Genomic DNA, 17,551 nt, shown 5'->3' on the forward strand with positions numbered 1-17,551 from the left:
AGTTACTGCACTTTTACTGCAATTTCAAAACTGCAATGTTTTTTTAAGGGGGGCATATTAGCATGTTTAGATAACCATTTAGAAAGCAATGATTGACGTTTCTAAACGTTAATACAGCGTCGGAAATGCAGTTTACATGGAGCCTAATGTGGTGAATGTAATGGCTGAAACCCCTGCTGATGTATTACATCTTTGTATTGTATTATGATTGTTTTTCCCCCTTTCCCAGCAATGGATTTTCTTTCGTTCCTTACCCGTACAGTAGGTGGCGACATGCACCTTCTAGCGTTTGTTTGTGGACCGCCATGATACCAGAGAAGAAGAGGACATCGCTTAGAAAATGGGGGCTTGCATGGCCTTGTGCTCCCTTGCTAGCTGTGTAAGTAGCACAACAAAATCCTTTCATGCTACCGTTTCTGTGTTTGAGACATCGGGGTTAGCAAGCTAGAACGTTTTATCGCTAGCGAAAGCCGAATCTGGATTTACAGGAGACGTTGAATATGGCGCTTCTCCTTTATCGCCATATTCAACGTCTCCTGTAAACCCATATTCTGGTCCTATAGCTAGCTAGACATGTTTGCTTGCTGGCATAAATACGAAGATAACCAGTCTTTCGCTTCAGTTACCATTACCCAGTAATTGTTTTGATTATTCGCCTTCAGTTTGATCCATAGGCTCCATAGTTTCTCTGTCTCATAATATGTTGTTAATTTGAAGAAAAAAAACATGATTTCACCTTTATTTAACCAGGTAGACCAGTTGAGAACAAGTTCTCATTTACAACTGCGACCTGGCCAAGATCAAGCAAAGCAGTGCGACAAAAACAACACAGAGTTACACATGGGATAGACAAACAAATGTACAGACAATAACAAAATCTATATACAGTGTGTACATATAGTAAGATTTGTGAGGTAAGGCAATAAATAGGCCATAGTGGCGAAATAATTACAATTTAGCATTAACACTGGAGTGATAGATATACAGATGATGATGTGCAAGTAGAGACACTGGGGTGCGAAAGAGCAAAAAAAATTACAATATGGAGATGAGGTAGTTGGGTGGGCTGTTTACAGATGGCTGTGTCAGGTGCAGTGATCAGTAAGCTGCTCTGACAGCTGATGCTTAAAGTTAGTGAGGGAGATATGAGTCTCCAGCTTCAGTGATTTTTGTAGTTTGTTCCAGTCATTGGCAGCAGAGAACTGGAAGGAAAGGTGGCCAAATGAGGTGTTGGCTTTGGGGATGACCAGTGAAATATACCTGCTGGAGCGCTTGCTATGGGTGGGTGTTGCTATGGTGACCAGTGAGCTGAGATAAGGCGGGGCTTTACCTAGCAAAGACTTATAGATGACCTGGAGCCAGTGGGTTTGGCGATGGATATGTAGTGAGGGCCAGCCAATGAGAGCATACATGTTGCAGTGGTGAGTAGTATATGGGGCTTTAGTGACAAACGGATGGCACTGTGATAGACTACATCCAATTTGCTGAGTAGAGTATTGGAAGCTATTTTGTAAATGACATCGCCGAAGTCAAGGATCGGTAGGATAGTCAGTTTTACGAGGGTATGTTTGGCAGCATGAGTGAAGGAGGATTTGTTGCAAAATAGGAAGCCAATTCTAGATTTAATTTTGGATTGGAGATGCTTAATGTGAGTCTGGAAGGAGAGTTTACAGTCTAGCCAGACACCTAGGTATTTGTAGTTGTCCACATATTCTAAGTCAGAACTGTCCAGAGTAGTGATGCTAGTCGGTAGGGCGGGTGCGGGCAGTGATCGGTTGAAGAGCATGCATTTAGTTTTACTAGCATTTAAGAGCAGTTGGAGGTCACGGAAGGAGTGTTGTATGGCATTGAAGCTCGTTTGGAGGTTTGTTAACACAGTGTCCAAAGAAGGGCCAGATGTATACATGCCAGAGGTCTGGACAATAGGCCCTCCGATTTGACACACTGAACTCTATCTGAGAAGTAGTTGGTGAACCAGGCGAGGCAGTGATTTGAGAAACCAAGGCTATTGAGTCTGCCGATAAGAATGCAATGATTGGTAGAGTCGAAAGCCTTGGCCAGGTCGATGAAGACTGCTGCACAGTACTGTCTTTTATCGATGGCGGTTATGCTATCGTTTAGGACCTTGAGCGTGGCAGAGGTGCACCCATGACCAGCTTGGAAAACAGATTGCATAGCGGAGAAGGTACGGTGGAATTCGAAATGGTCTGTGATCTGTTTGTTAACTTGGCTTTAGAAAGACTTTAGAAAGGAAGGGCAGGATGGATATAGGTCTGTAACAGTTTGGGTCTAGAGTGTCTACCCCTTTTGAAGAGGGGGATGACCGCGGCAGCTTTCCAATCTTTAGGGATCTCAGACAATACAAAAGAGAGGTTGAACAGGCTAGTAATAGGGGTTGCAACAATTGCGGCGGATAATTTAGAAAGAGAGGGTCCACATTGTCTGGCCCAGCTGATTTGTAGGCTCCAGATTTTGCAGCTCTTTCAGAACATCAGCTATCTGGATTTGAGTGAAGGAGAAAGGCGAAGTGTGGAGGGGGGGGCTTGGGCAAGTTGCTGCAGGTGGTGCTGAGCTGTTGGCTGGGGTAGGGGTAGCCAGGTGGAAAGCATGGCTACCCCTACCTGTATAAAAATGCCCCCCGTAGAAAAATGCTTATTGAAATTCTCGATTATCGTAGATTTATCGGTGGTGACAGTGTTTCCTAGCCTCAAGTGCAGTGGGCAGCTCGGAGGAGGTGCTCTTATTCTCCATGGACTTTACAGTATCCCAAAACTTGGGAAACTTTGAAATTAGTGCTACAGGATGCAAATTTCTGTTTGAAAAAGCTAGCCTTTGCTTTCCTGACTGACCGTGTATATTGGTTTCTGACTTTCATGAAAAGTTGCATATCGCGGGGGCTATTCGATGCTAATGCAGTACACCACAGGATGTTTTTGTGCTTTTCAACGGCAGTCAAGTCAGGAGTGAACCAGGGGCTATATCTGTTCTTAGTTCTAAAATTTTTTTGAATGGGGCATGCTTATTTAAGATGGTGAGGAAAGCACTTTCAAATAACAACCAGGCATCCTCTACTGAAGGGATGAGGTCAATATCCTTCCAGGATACCCGGGCCAGGTCAATTAGAATTTAGGAAGCGTTTGACAGTGATGAGGGGTGGTCGTTTGACCGCGGACCCATTACGCACGCAGGCAGTGATTGCTGAGATCCTGGTTGAAGACAGCAGAGGTGTATTTGGAGAGCAAATTGGTCAGGATGATATCTATGAGGGTGCCCATGTTTACTGATTTTAGGGTTGTACCCGGATAGGTTCCTTGATAATATGTGTGAGATTTTGGGCATCACTTTTCGTATCCCAAATATGTACGAAAAAAATGAAAAACAGACTAGTTACAGACTTAATTAACATGGGACAAGACAAACACACGTCCGACTGCTATGCCTTCTTGGATTAGAATGACTTTCAATCCTGCTATATGATCCCATGTGTAATTGTGTCTTGTTGCTGAGATTCCACCAAGACATTAGCATACAATCTGTTCATAAAACAAGTGACTAACAACGTTGTTCAGATGTATTCATTCTGGAACCTCCACCAGGCTACTGTTCAATGTGTGCTCTCCTTTCTCGCTTCTTTCTCCACTAGGCCTCCTGTCTGTGTGGCTCCGCTCCGTGTCTGCTATGTGGCTGCTGTCCCTCCTCCAGAAACTCCACCGTCACCCGGCTGGTGTTCTCCTTCTTTCTACTCCTAGGGACCCTGGTGTCTGTCATCATGATCCTCCCTGGCATGGAGGCACAGCTCCAAAAAGTAAGACACTCCTGTTAGTGGTGCTGTTTGTTCAGCTGTTTGTTCAACCGCACCTGCCTGCAATTACACATTTTAAAACATTTTATTTATTTATTTTTATTTAACTTGGCAAGTCAGTTAAGAACAAATTCTTATTTACAATGGCGGACTACCCCGGCCAAACCCGGACGACACTGGTCCAATTGTGCACCGCCCTATGGGACTTCCAATCACGGTCGGATGTGATTCAGCCTGGATTCTAACCAGGGACTTTAGTGATAATCCATCCGCAATTGCTAGTAAGCCATCCGCAACCACCCGACTATATGTGATCAAGTGAAAGTCTGAGGCCCGCATCCGACCCTATCCTGCAAATATCGAAAATGCCCTTAGGCTACAGTCCAAGATGACGTAACGATTTTTTGACAGGGGTTGCAGGATTTTTTGTTGTTGCCTAATTTAGATATGTTTCTGCTTATAATTTCCAACATTTTGGTAGGCTATTGTAAGTGAACTTGTCTAATTAGACCAGAATAATGTCATAAATTATAGAATGGACACTTCAATCTAAAATTTACACCTGCCAAATGCCGGTAGATTTTGGCATTGGCGGGTAAGATGTCTGTAAGAGGTCGGGGTTTAACAGTGCGAGCATTTTACTTGCATTTGTGAATAAAAATAGTAAGTATGAGCACATTTATAGTAAAATTAATTCTGCAGTAGCAAGTATTTCCACTGTTTAGTTTCATAGCTTGTAAATTAATCGCACAAAGTCAAAGAATCACGAATCCTAAATAGCCTATTCCACCTTGCGCTGCAACACTGCCTGGCTGAATTCATTAGGCCCTAATCTATGGATTTCACATGACTGGGCAAGGGTGTAGTCATGGGTGGGCCTGGGAGGGAATTGGCCCACCCACTTGGGAGCCAGGCTCACCCACTCAGAATGAGTTATTCCCCACTAAAGGGCTTTATTACAGAGAGTAATACTCCTCAGCACCCCCTCAGATTATCCTGCAGGTGAAGAAGCCAGATATGGAGGTGCTGGGCTGGCGTGGTTACACGGTTGGAAGTACTGCCAAATTCTCTAAAATGACAGAGGTGACTTATGGTAGAGAAATTAACATTAAATTATCTTGCAACAGCTCTGGTGGACATTCTTGCAGTCAGCATGCCAATTGCACTCTCCCTCAACATGAGACATCTGTGGTGTTTTGTGACAAAACTGCACATTTTAGTGGTCTTTTCTTGTCCCCAGCATAAGGTGCACCTGTGTAATGATCATGCTGTTAAAGAATCCAACCCTTTTTTCGCATAAAATGACATACCCAAATCTAACTGCCTGTAGTCAGGACCTGAAGCAGCAATATGCATATTCTTGATACCATTTGAGAGGAAACACTTTGATGTTTGTGGAAATGTGAAATTAATGTAGGAGAATATAACACATTAGATCTGGTAAAAGATAATACAAAGAAAAAACATGTGCTTTTTTTGTACCATCATCTTTGAAATGCAAGAGAAAGGCCTTAATGTATTATTCCAGCCCAGGCACAATTTAGATTTTGGCCACTAGATGGCAGCAGTTTAAGTTTTAGACTGATCCAATTAACCATTGCATATCTGTTCAAAATGTTGTATCAAGACTGCCCAAATGTGCCTAATTGGTTTATTAATACATTTTCAAGTTCATAATTGTGCACTCTCCTCAAACAATAGCATGGTATTCTTTCACTGTAATAGCTACTGTAAATTGGACAGTGCAGTTGGGGGGGGGGGCGATCCCGTAGAGGTTAATCATTTTCTTGATGTGCCACACCTGTCAGGTGGATGGATTATCTTGGCAAAGGAGAAATGCTCACTAACAGGGCTCAAATTTGGTCAAAACATTAGAGAGAAATAAGCTTATTGTGTGTGTAGAACATTTCTGGGATCTTTTATTTCAGCTCATGAAACATGGGACTAACACCTTACATGTTACGTTTTATATTTTTGTTTAGTATACATTGTTTTGTTCACAAGCTAGGTTGTTTTTCTATGTTTGAGTTTCAACTGCTAGGGAAGAGAATACAACGCTTCTTCTACTAGTCAGACTCAATCTCAGACACAAACATGATTTACCACGGTAAACTGGCACTGATTTTAATTCAAGTACTTTTCAAGTACCGATTTGAGGAAAATGTCTGATTTTCAAGGTATTCCAGTACTTAAATATCAGCGTGCCAAATTCAAGTACTTTAAGCACCTTCTGCGAACCCTGACATTTTTGTCTCATCTGTGATATTTTGGTTAAAGGACACACAAAATGTCAGGGTTCGCACAAGGTGCTTAATGAATTTGGCACGTTGAAATTCAAGTACTGGAATACCTTGAAAATCTGACCTTGTCTCAAATTTGTACTTGAAAAGTACATTTACATTTTACATTTAAGTCATTTAGCAGACGCTCTTATCCAGAGCGACTTACAAATTGGTGCATTCACCTTATGATATCCAGTGGAACAACCACTTTACAATAGTGCATCTAACTCTTTTAAGGGGGGGGGGGGTTAGAAGGGTTACTTTATCCTATCCTAGGTATTCCTTAAAGAGGTGGGGTTTCAGGTGTCTCCGGAAGGTGGTGATTGACTCCGCTGACCTGGCGTCGTGAGGGAGTTTGTTCCACCATTGGGGTGCCAGAGCAGCGAACAGTTTTGACTGGGCTGAGCGGGAACTGTACTTCCTCAGAGGTAGGGAGGCGAGCAGGCCAGAGGTGGATGAACGCAGTGCCCTTGTTTGGGTGTAGGGCCTGATCAGAGCCTGAAGGTACGGAGGTGCCGTTCCCCTCACAGCTCCGTAGGCAAGCACCATGGTCTTGTAGCGGATGCGAGCTTCAACTGGAAGCCAGTGGAGAGAGCGGAGGAGCGGGGTGACGTGAGAGAACTTGGGAAGGTTGAACACCAGACGGGCTGCGGCGTTCTGGATGAGTTGTAGGGGTTTAATTGCACAGGCAGGGAGCCCAGCCAACAGCGAGTTGCAGTAATCCAGACGGGAGATGACAAGTGCCTGGATTAGGACCTGCGCCGCTTCCTGTGTGAGGCAGGGTCGTACTCTGCGAATGTTGTAGAGCATGAACCTACAGGAACGGGTCACCGCCTTGATGTTAGTAAGGTACCTGAATTAAAATGAGAGGAGAACAGAAAACGATCAAATATGTTAATATGAAAAATATTAGAGAAATATTTTGGTCTTGCAAGCTTGCTCATTCCACTCACACTGGCACTCAGCCAGGCAGGTACAGAACTGACTGAAGTGCTGCCAAATGTAACATCGATAGCTAAAATTCAGAGCAAATTTAAATGTAATCCTGCCTGGCAGTATATTGATGTTTATGAATGGGTTTTACCAGACCCAACCAGGGATGTAGTGAAGGGTAAATGCCGTTTACTCATCTTTTTATTTGTGAAATAGGGTTTACTCACCTTTTTTATTTAGTTAATTATCGTTTACCCATTTATTATTGCATTGATCAATGCTCAGAAGGCTTTTTGATCTGAGTTCTGATCACTACCTTTGCGAACGAGTGGAATCATGAATGATTCATGTCTGCTCGTTATGGTCGCCTGCTACCCCGGATTTGCCTTGTTTAGCAGTGCATTCATTCACCACTCTGTGCAACGGGAAACTCCGCCCACGACATAGGCCGAGAGGTGAAACGAACTACCTCAGCCCAGGCCTACAGTGGCAAGTGGCAGAGAGACGCCGCTGACAGTGGGAATTTTTTAACATCCCTCGACTCATGCCGTGTCAACAGACATCCCCCAAACAAAAGCCCCCTTACTCTCGGAGAATGAGTGTACAACTGGTAAATAGTCGCTGATATTTCAGTCAGATGTTAAATAAAGGTTCAATTGAAAAAATGGAAATAGTTTTTCTAGGTAGCTCAAGGGCTCTGACTATTAGCCAGGTAGCTAGCTATAACTAGCTTGCCAGAAGGATGAAGTTAGAAGCTAATGTAGAATGGAACCTGACCTCAGCAGGAGCAGTTGACTGAAATTAAGCTAGCTATAATCAAAAGATGGGCTACTATAATTTCTCATAACAAAATACCTTAGTCCACCTTTCCTATGAGTAAAACAAAAAATTGTTCTAGCACTTTCTGTGACGATGTCTTTTTAGAAACGCTACTCAAAATGACATTGAAATGCCCTTTTTATCCTTTCCCCCTCTAGATCCCAGGCTTCTGTCAGGGTGCGAGCACCATACCAGGCATGGAGAACCAGTTTAACTGTGATGTCATTGTGGGCTACAAGTCGGTGTACCGCATGTGCTTCGCCATGACCTGCTTCTTCTTCCTCTTCTCAGCCATCATGGTCCGCGTCCAGAGCAGCAAAGACCCGCGTGCATCCATTCAGAATGGGTGAGCTCCAATTAAGATTTAGATCACTTCATTCATCAATTGTACACAAGGTCCAACCAAAATTTGACTTCGGCTTTTTCCCAGCCTCTCTGAAAGACACATATACAGGTTGGAGCGGAGGGCTGCAACACTGGGCGCCCGCAGAGCAGGTGTTGTGGTGGCTTAAGCGCCTTGCTTAAGGGCACATCGGCAGGCACTTTGAGGATTTGATACCAGCAACCCTCCAGCTTACTTCCCTCCAGATTTTTCCCACCAGACCCGGGATTCGAACTGGCACCCCTCCGGTTGCTGGCTCGCCTTTAACCGCTAGTCTATCTGCCGCCCTACCACCATGCCCTTCACCTCTTGCGTTCCCAGGAGGCAAAATGGTTTGAAGTGACCTCATTACAATCAGAAACCGGTCGATATGTAATTTCAACCCATTTTGGGTTAGTACTGTAATAAGTTGTGTACAAATCATATATAGGTCCTTTTAGTAACTTTCAGGCTGAAGTTTACTGGCTTCTTAGAGAAGACTCATGAAAATACTCCGTTTTTTTGACGTACTATGTTTCTTTTTGTGAAACCTGTGTTTCATCCCCAGTTTCTGGTTCTTTAAGTTTCTGATCCTGGTCGGCATCACCGTGGGAGCCTTCTTCATCCCGGATGGAACCTTCCATACTGGTACTTTGATTAAACTTTAAATGACTGTCAAGTGACATCTGACAGTACTGGCTTAATCATTGGCAAACGACTAGCAAAGCAGGAACATTATCATGTTCAAGGTACAGTGCATCGGTGAAAAACATTTTCCCTCTGAAAGATCCTCAACATATAGTGATTGAGTTATTATATGTAAAGTATGCTCTTGTGAACAAACACAATCAGACAAATAAATAAAAAATGCCTTTGAGGGCTCACCAAACCTGATTTTAATCTTATAGCCAATTACTGGGAAGTAATCAAAGAATGTAGAAGCCAATTTAATTCTGTTGAACAAGGACATTGTTTACTGCAAGAAAGAAAGCAATTCCTTTTTTATATAGTCTGCACTGTGTTTATATAAACTAAAATAGGACATCCCTCACTTATTTATCCTATTTATTACCAAGCTGAAAATTATAATGGATTCGAAAATAGCCACACGATATTTGATAAAGGAAGTAGGAGAGGGAAAGTAATTTTACTCTGAATATGCCAGAAGTGAACCTTTAGGCAAAGCATAATAATCACACTGTTATACGCTATATATACAAAAGTATGTGGACACCCCTTCAAATTAGTGGATTAGGCTATTTCAGCCACACCCATTGCTGAAAGGTGTATAAAAGCAAGTACACTGCCATGCAATCTCCATAGACAAACATTAGCGGTAGAATGGCCTTACTGAAGAGATCAGTGACTTTCAACATGCCACCTTTCCAACAAGTCAGTTTGTCAAATTTCTGCACTGCTTAGAGCTGCCCCGGTCAACTATAAGTGTTACTGTGAAGTGGAAACGTCTAGGTGCAACAACGGCTCAGCTGCGAAGTAGTACGCCACACACGCTCACAGAACGGGACCACCGAGTGCTGACGTGATTTAAAAAAAAAATGGTCTGCAGTGGTGTAAAGCTTGCCGCCATTGGACTCTGGAACAGAGGGGTGATGAATCAAGCTTCACCATCTGGCAGTCCGACGGACAAATCTGTGTTTGGAGGATGCCAGGAGAACGCTACCTTCCCCAGTGCGTAGTGCCAACTGTAAAGTTTGGTGGAGGAGAAATAATGGTCTGGGACTGTTTTTCATCGTTCGGGCTGGGACCCTTAGTTCCAGTGAAGGAAAATCTTAACGCTATTGTATACAATGACATTCTAGATGATTCTGTGCCTTCAACTTAGTGGCAACAGTTTGGGGAAGGCCCTTTCCTGTTTTAACATGTCAATGCCTCAGTGCACAAAGCAAGGTTCATACAGAAACACTTTGGGAGGAATTGGAACGCCGACTGCGAGCCAGTCCTAATCGCCTAACATCAGTGCCCGACCTCACTAAAGCTCTTGTGGCTGAATGGAAGCAAGTCCCCGCAACAATGTTTCAACATCAAAACTCAGCAAAAAAAGAAACGTCCCTCTTTCAGGACCCTGTCTTTCAAAGATAATTCGGGAAAATCCTTCACAGATCTCCATTGTAAAGGGTTTAAATACTGTTTCCCATGCTTGTTCAATGAACTATAAACAATTAATGAACATGCACCTGTGGAACAGTCGTTAAGACACTAACAGCTTACAGACGGTAGGCAATTAAGGTCAGTTATGAAAACTTAGGACACTAAAGAGCCCTTTCTACTGACTCTGAAAAACACCAAAAGAAAGATGCCCAGGGTCCCTGCCCATCTGCGTGAACGTGCCTTAGGCATGCTGCAAGGAGGCATGAGGACTTCAGATGTGGCCAGGGCAATAAATTGCAATGTCCGTACTGTGAGACGCCTAAGACAGCGCTACAGGGAGACAGGACGGACAGCTGATCGTCCTCGCAGTGGAAGATCACGTGTAACAACACCTGCACAGGATCGGTACATCCGAACATCACACCTGTGGGACAGGTACAGGATGGCAACAACAACTGCCCGAGTTACACCAGGAACGCACAATCCCTCCATCAGTGCTCAGGCTGTCCGCAATAGGCTGAGAGAGGCTGGACTGAGGGCGTGTAGGCCTGTTGTAAATATTGGTGCAGTCCATGAGGAGGAGATGCACTGCAGTACGTAATGCAGCTGGTGGCTACACCAGATCCTCACCAGACATCACCGGCAACAACGTCGCCTATGGGCACAAACCCACCGTCGCTGGACTGGACAGGACTGGCAAAAAGTGCTCTTCACTGACGAGTCGCGGTTTTGTCTCACTAGGGGTGATGGTTGGATTTGCGTTTATCGTCGAAGGAATGAGCATTACACCGAGGCCTGTACTCTGGAGCGTGATCGATTTGGAGGTGGAGGTTCCGTCATGGTCTGTGGCGGTGTGTCACAACATCATCGGACTGAGCTTGTTGTCATTGCAGACAATCTCAATGTTGTGCGTTACAGGGAAGACATCCTCCTCCCTTATGTGGTAACCTTCCTGAAGGCTCATCCTGACATCACCCTCCATCATGACAATGCCACCAGCCATACTGCTTGTTCCGTGTGTGATTTTCTGCAAGACAGGAATGTCAGTGTTCTGCCATGCCCACCGAAGAGCCCAGATCTCAATCCCATTGAGCACTTCTGGGACCTGTTTGATCGGAGGGTGAGGGCTAGAGCCATTGCCCCCAGAAATGTCCGGGAACTTGCACGTGCCTTTGTGGAAGAGTGTTGTAACATCTCACAGCAAGAACTGGCAAATCTGGTGCAGTCCATGAGGAGGAGATGCACTGCAGTACGTAATGCAGCTGGTGGCCACACCAGATACTGACTGTTACTTTTGATTTTGACCCCCCTTTTGTTCAGGGACACATTATTCCATTTCTGTTAGTCACGTGTCTGTGGAACTTGTTCAGTTGATGTCTCAGTTGTTGAATCTTGTTATGTTCATACAAATATTTACACATGTTAAGTTTGCTGAAAATAAACGCAGTTGACAGTGAGAGGACGTTTCTTTTTTTTGCTGAGTTTAGTAGAGAGCCTTCCCAGAAGAGTGGAGGCTGTTATAGCAGCAAAGGGGGACCATCTCCTTATCAATGCCCATAATTTTGGAATGAGATGTTTGACGACCAGGTGTCCATCTACTTTTGGTCATGTGGTGTATACTTTTATAAACAATGGAAAACTCACATTTCATCCCCTCACAATACCGTAGTGTTAGTTAAACCTTGATGTCAATCAACATGCTATGGGTTCTAGGAAGTTGGTTGTATTTATTTGTTTATTGATCTGCCTCTTTTCTCCTCCGGCAGTATGGTTTTACTTTGGCGTGGTTGGCTCCTTCATCTTCATCGTCATCCAGCTTATCCTTCTCATCGACTTTGCACACTCTTGGAACAAGATATGGGTGGGGAACGCCGAGGAGGGCAACTCAAAGTGCTGGTTTGCAGGTACAGTTACAGTACTTTCTCCAGAGGACATAGTACCTTAACGCTGCTCAAGAAGTTATACTACCATGACTGTGTTTATTCTTCTAGGGCAGCAGGGTTCTTCAACCCTGCTCCTGGAGACCCTCAGGGTGTGCATACATTTGTTCCAGCCATATACTAATACCTGATTTAACTAACCAATCAACCAATCATCAACCCTTGATACGTTGAATGTGGTGTTAGTAGTAATGGACTGGAACAAAAGCCTGCACACCTTGTGGCTCTCCAGGACCACGATTGAAGAACCCCGCTGCTCTAGAAGAACATAGAACGAGTATATGCATATCTGAAGAGTATGGGGGTGTTCGTCATACATGGCTGTTTTTACCGACCCTCTCCATGTTGCCCCTCTCCCTCAGGCTTATTGTCGTTCACCTTCCTCCACTACGCACTGGCCTTCACCTCAGTGGTGCTGTTCTACATCTACTACACCCAGCCTAATGACTGCACCGAGCACAAGGTCTTCATCAGCCTCAACCTCATCTTCAGCGTCATCATCTCCATCGTCTCCGTCCTGCCCAAAGTACAGGTATTGTGGCGGTTTCATTGTTCCTTCATTTGAGAAGGAGGGCAGTTTTAGCAATTACATCAGTAATAATTTGTACAATGTTTGGTAAGGGAATGCTTTTATTAGTCCGTTTTCGTTGATTATTATTATTATTTTTTTTTCACCTTTATTTAACCAGGTAGGCTAGTTGAGAACAAGTTCTCATTTGCAACTGCGACCTGGCCAAGATAAAGCATAGCAGTGTGAACAGACAACACAGAGTTACACATGGAGTAAACAATAAACAAGTCAATAACATGGTAGGAAAAAAAAGAGAATCTATATACAATGTGTGCAAAAGGCATGAGGTAGGCAATAAATCGAATAATTACAATTTAGCAGATTAACAATGGAGTGATAAATCATCAGATGATCATGTGCAAGAAGAGATACTGGTGTGCAAAAGAGCAGAAAAGTAAATAAATAAAAGCAGTATGGGGGGTGAGGTAGGTAAATTGGGTGGGTAGTTTACAGATGGACTATGTACAGCTGCAGCGATCGGTTAGCTGCTCGGATAGCAGATTTTTAAAGTTGTTGAGGGAGATAAAAGTCTCCAACTTCAGAGATTTGATAACGGTGTTGACAATTGTATGCATTGCAGGATGATGAATTTGTTTCACTGCATACATGTGTTTACCAGTGCCTATGTTCTTGTGTGTCACAGGAAGCCCAGCCCCAGTCTGGTTTGCTCCAGGCCTCTCTCATCTCCCTCTACACCATGTATGTCACCTGGTCCGCCATGACCAACAACCCAAGTGAGTCTCAGCCTCTTTCCCATTCCAGTTTCAACAGAGTTTCTGCCATTGTTGTCATTTTGACTTTCTCCCTCCAGTTTGTTTCTTTGCTTTCCAAACCACTGCAGCACTATGAGTGTTTCCTACTGGTGAGTTTGGCAGACTTTGGTAGTTCACGTCACCTTCCCCAACTCGTTACATTTACTAGGGCCTGGAGTTGTTTTCTTGTTAAGTCACATGGTCAGGAAAAACTCCTGGTCCTACTTATGGCCCGTGCTTGTGCTTGTAGTCGGTCCGTGGATAAGCTCAGACAGGTGTTGGGGTGTCTCTGCAAGAGCCTGCACTCAAGTGTTGTATTTAAGAGACACTTGGCATATATGTTGTGATAGTTGGTTTAGAGCCCTGGCTGTTGCCTTCCTCAAGACTGCAGGTCACTTTATGTGTTTTTTTTTCTTCCCTATAACTATCCTGCATTCTATGGCTGATTTGCTGTGTCTGTCTTTCTCAGACCGTAAGTGTAACCCCAGCCTGCTGAGTCTGGTGTCAAATGTCAGCTCCAGTGAGCCCACACCCACCAGTGCCCCAGGACAGGTGCAGTGGTGGGACGCCCAGAGCATTGTGGGTTTGGTCATCTTCCTCTTCTGCACTCTCTATGCCAGGTAGCTAGCTACTCCAATTTGAATCCATATCATGGCTGCTTATTGAATTGTCCGTTATGCTATGATCTTAATAGATCTCCCATGCTCTCTCCCCTTCTCTCTTCTTTCTTCCTTGCTCTGTCTGTCTCGTTCACTTTTTCCATTCTCTTTCCTTTCCGACCACACCTTTTTAGCTTTGCTTTACCTTAGGGTGCTTTTTAGTCAGTTGTTATTGTTATGCTTTTGTTTTTTATCCTCTTATGTTTGTTGTGTAGTAAATAGTTCTGTTTTTATTTTCTTATTTTTTTCCTGTGAAGCACATTGTGTTGCATTCCATGTCTGAAATGTGCTGTATAAATAAAGCTTGATTTGACTCCCTCCCCCAGTATCCGTTCGTCCAGCAACACCCAGGTGAACAAGCTGATGCAGACCGAGGAGGGCGGGGGTTATGGAGGAGAGGGCGAGGTAGGGGAGGACGGTGTGCGACGTGCCGTGGATAATGAGGAGGAGGAGGGGGTCACCTACAGCTACTCCTTCTTCCACTTCCACCTCTGCCTGGCCTCCCTCTACATCATGATGACACTCACCAACTGGTACCAGTAAGTAGAGCAACAGCTGACCATCAGAGCCACAGCTCTATAGAAATGTTAGAACATTTTACAATATTTCTAGGTGTGATATTGGGTATGTTGTGTATGTATTCCTTGTCAGTTTGAAAGCCATGGGATCAGGAGGGATATCTCTTTGGGTGAACCTCAATAGCCTTTGTGTGAAAGCTTTGCGAAAGCAAGTCACTAATAGGCAGCGTTAATCCACCATATTGCTCTGACCTGTTCTGTGTTTTCAGATCAGTCTAAATTAAGGGGGTGAGACAAGGATAGAAATACTATCAAGATCCACTCTTTAAACTGACACCTTCTCCCTTCATTCCTCAGGCCTGACACCACCACCCAGGCCATACAGAGCAGTATGCCAGCTGTGTGGGTGAAAATCAGCTCTAGTTGGCTGGGCCTGGGCCTCTACCTCTGGACCCTGCTCGCCCCTCTCATGTTTCCCGACCGAGACTTCAGCTGAACAGCCCCCCATAGGGTCACCATGGGCGTGTAAGATGTTGTGTGGAAGTTTATTATAATTCTTTAAAATACAAGTCAGCATTTTTGCATTGGTCTCTGTTGGTGTGTTTAATCTTTTGTTTTGATTTATTTTACATGTTATTAATTATCTACCTTGGCTGCATGGGGTATGGTTATCACTACATTGTTAGATATTATTGGATGCTTTTAAGGGGCTTTTAATATCCATACTGAGAATGTTTTATTGATTTAGCCATTCAATTATTTTATTTGCCTATATGCAAAACTGCACTTAACTCTGTCTACCTTAACACAATCTTCTGAGATGAGCATCGGTTTGTCCCAGAATGCACATTAGTGAACTATAGCAAAGACTTGATAACAGGTGCTTATTACCTCACTTTTACAATAATATATTAGTTGGGATTCCCTTGTTAAAGTAGGCCTGGTTCCAGTTGATTGTATTTGTATTTATTATGGATCCCCATTAGCTGCTGCCAAAGCAGCAGGTTGGGGATTCCCCCTCATTGGCTGAGCTCCCGCAGTTCTGGAGCTTTAAGAGTGACCCTCTCCAGAGCCCTAGAGAGATGGTGTTTGAGGGAGATAAACCAAGGGGGCACACCCTCGAGGGGGTTCTCAGAGTCTGAGCCCTCTTACTGAAATGATGTAATATGTACACATCCTGATTAAAGCTCACTGGACTGTGAAGTATCAACCTACCCCCTGCTCTAACTACATATTTCTGAACCCTGGAGGTCAGTTGTAATACCTCCTACCTACCCCACCCTAAGGCTTAGCTCTCTACCCCAACTATGCTTGATTCACGTAGGGCCGACCTGAACCGTACTGGTTCAGATATTTTCTTTTCACATGATCCTTGCCAGCACGGTTCCAGAAACTATGGTGGATGCATATTCAGGGCAGTACAGCTCAGACTTGGTTTGGCTCAGTTTGGCTCAGGAGTGTGAAAATGGTACTACAGTGCTCTCAACACCAACCTTAGCCCATTTAACTCTGGTGCTACACCATGCCCTGTCCCTAAAGATATCTGTGTTTCTGCTCTATCTATAGCCCTGTTTCTGGGTCTTCTATAGTCATGGGTCAGTGCTAGTACATGCTTGTATCTGCAGTGAGGTGACATATTCTGATCCGATAGTGTCAATCTCTTGGGAGCAGTTTCTCGGACACAGATTATTTTATTTCACCTTTATTTAACCAGGGAGGCTAGTTGAGAACAAGGTCTCATTTGCATTTGCGACCTGGCCAAGATAAAGCATAGCAATTCGACACATACAACAACACATGGAATAAGCAAAACATACAGTCAATAATACAGTAGGAAAAAAGAAAACAAAAAAGTCTGAGGTAAGATAAGGGAGTTAAGGTAATACATAGGCCATGGTGGCGAAGTAATTACAATATAGCAATTAAACACTGGAATGGTAGATGTGCAGAAGATGAATGTGCAAGTAGAGATACTGGGGTGCAAAGGAGCAAGATAAATAAATACAGGATGAGGTAGATAGATGAGCAGTTTACAGATGGGCTATGTACAGGTGCAGTGATCTGTGAGCTCCTCTGACAGCTGATGCTTAAAGCGTAGTCCTGGACTAAGACGATATTTCAATTGAGATTTTCCATTGACCATGGTTTTTAGTCCCAGGCTTAATCTGTGGCTGGAAAACTGTCCCTTGAAGTCTACAGGGGTTTAGGTGAGGAAGTGGGATTCTGAACCTTTCACTTCTGCTCTGAGAAATGCCATATGTTGCCACGATGTTACTGAGTCAGTTAATTAATCAGTCATTAGTGTACAGCTCTATAACAATGCATTTCAAGAACGATATGTTGGTGTTTGATGATATTTTAAATGGTTATAATTCAATGGATATTGCTTTCAAATATGATAATTATGAGTTGTTGCACATTTCATAATTTCATGTCAGATTATTTACCTGTTAATGGATATGAAGTTTCCCAATGTGAATGAAATAAGATCAATATGTTTCACTCGTGGTGAAAAGATTGGTGTACTTAAGAGATGTGAAATGTTTAAATTGGTGGTCTATTGAAAAATCTTGACTGAACTGTACTAATTATAAAAATACAATATTTAACCTTTATTTAACTAGGCAAGTCAGTTAAGAACACATTCTTATTTACATTGACTGCCTAGGAACAGTGGGTTAACTGCCTTGTTCAGGGGCAGAACGACAGATTTTTACCTTGTCAGCTCGGGGATTTGATCTAGCAATCTTTCAGTTACTGGCCCAACTCTCTAACCACGAGGCTACCTGCCGACCCAGTGCAAAC

The 17,551-nt window shown here is 43.7% G+C and overlaps 1 protein-coding gene across 2 annotated transcripts; it reads left to right on the forward strand.

Moving 5' to 3' along the window:
* Nucleotides 1-244: 244 nt before the first annotated feature.
* Nucleotides 245-15,960, forward strand: serinc2l (serine incorporator 2, like). 2 transcript variants are annotated; one of them, XM_071383409.1, is made up of 10 exons: nt 245-379; nt 3,644-3,805; nt 7,995-8,182; nt 8,766-8,845; nt 12,073-12,210; nt 12,609-12,778; nt 13,461-13,551; nt 14,039-14,189; nt 14,555-14,767; nt 15,104-15,960. In XM_071383409.1, the coding sequence occupies exons 1-10, from the start codon at nt 341-343 to the stop codon at nt 15,240-15,242; spliced, it is 1,371 nt and encodes a 456-aa protein (XP_071239510.1). In that variant the 5' UTR covers nt 245-340; the 3' UTR covers nt 15,243-15,960. The 2 variants fall into 2 exon arrangements, with proteins under 2 accessions (XP_071239510.1, XP_071239511.1); XM_071383410.1 differs by having other exon boundaries at nt 263-379; nt 8,128-8,182.
* Nucleotides 15,961-17,551: the final 1,591 nt, after the last annotated feature.

The sequence above is a fragment of the Salvelinus alpinus genome, chromosome 35, assembly GCF_045679555.1.
Source record: "Salvelinus alpinus chromosome 35, SLU_Salpinus.1, whole genome shotgun sequence".
Taxonomy (NCBI): domain Eukaryota; kingdom Metazoa; phylum Chordata; class Actinopteri; order Salmoniformes; family Salmonidae; genus Salvelinus; species Salvelinus alpinus.

What these genes read in the sequence shown, in the direction of transcription:
- serinc2l (XM_071383409.1), top strand. Translation starts at nt 341, where the DNA reads ATGGGGGCTTGCATGGCCTTGTGCTCCCTTGCTAGCTGT. An exon ending in GGATGGAACCTTCCATACTG is followed by an intron (nt 8,846 to 12,072) that starts GTACTTTGATTA and finishes CTCCTCCGGCAG; the next exon opens with TATGGTTTTACTTTGGCGTG. An exon ending in TTCTGCACTCTCTATGCCAG is followed by an intron (nt 14,190 to 14,554) that starts GTAGCTAGCTAC and finishes TCCCTCCCCCAG; the next exon opens with TATCCGTTCGTCCAGCAACA.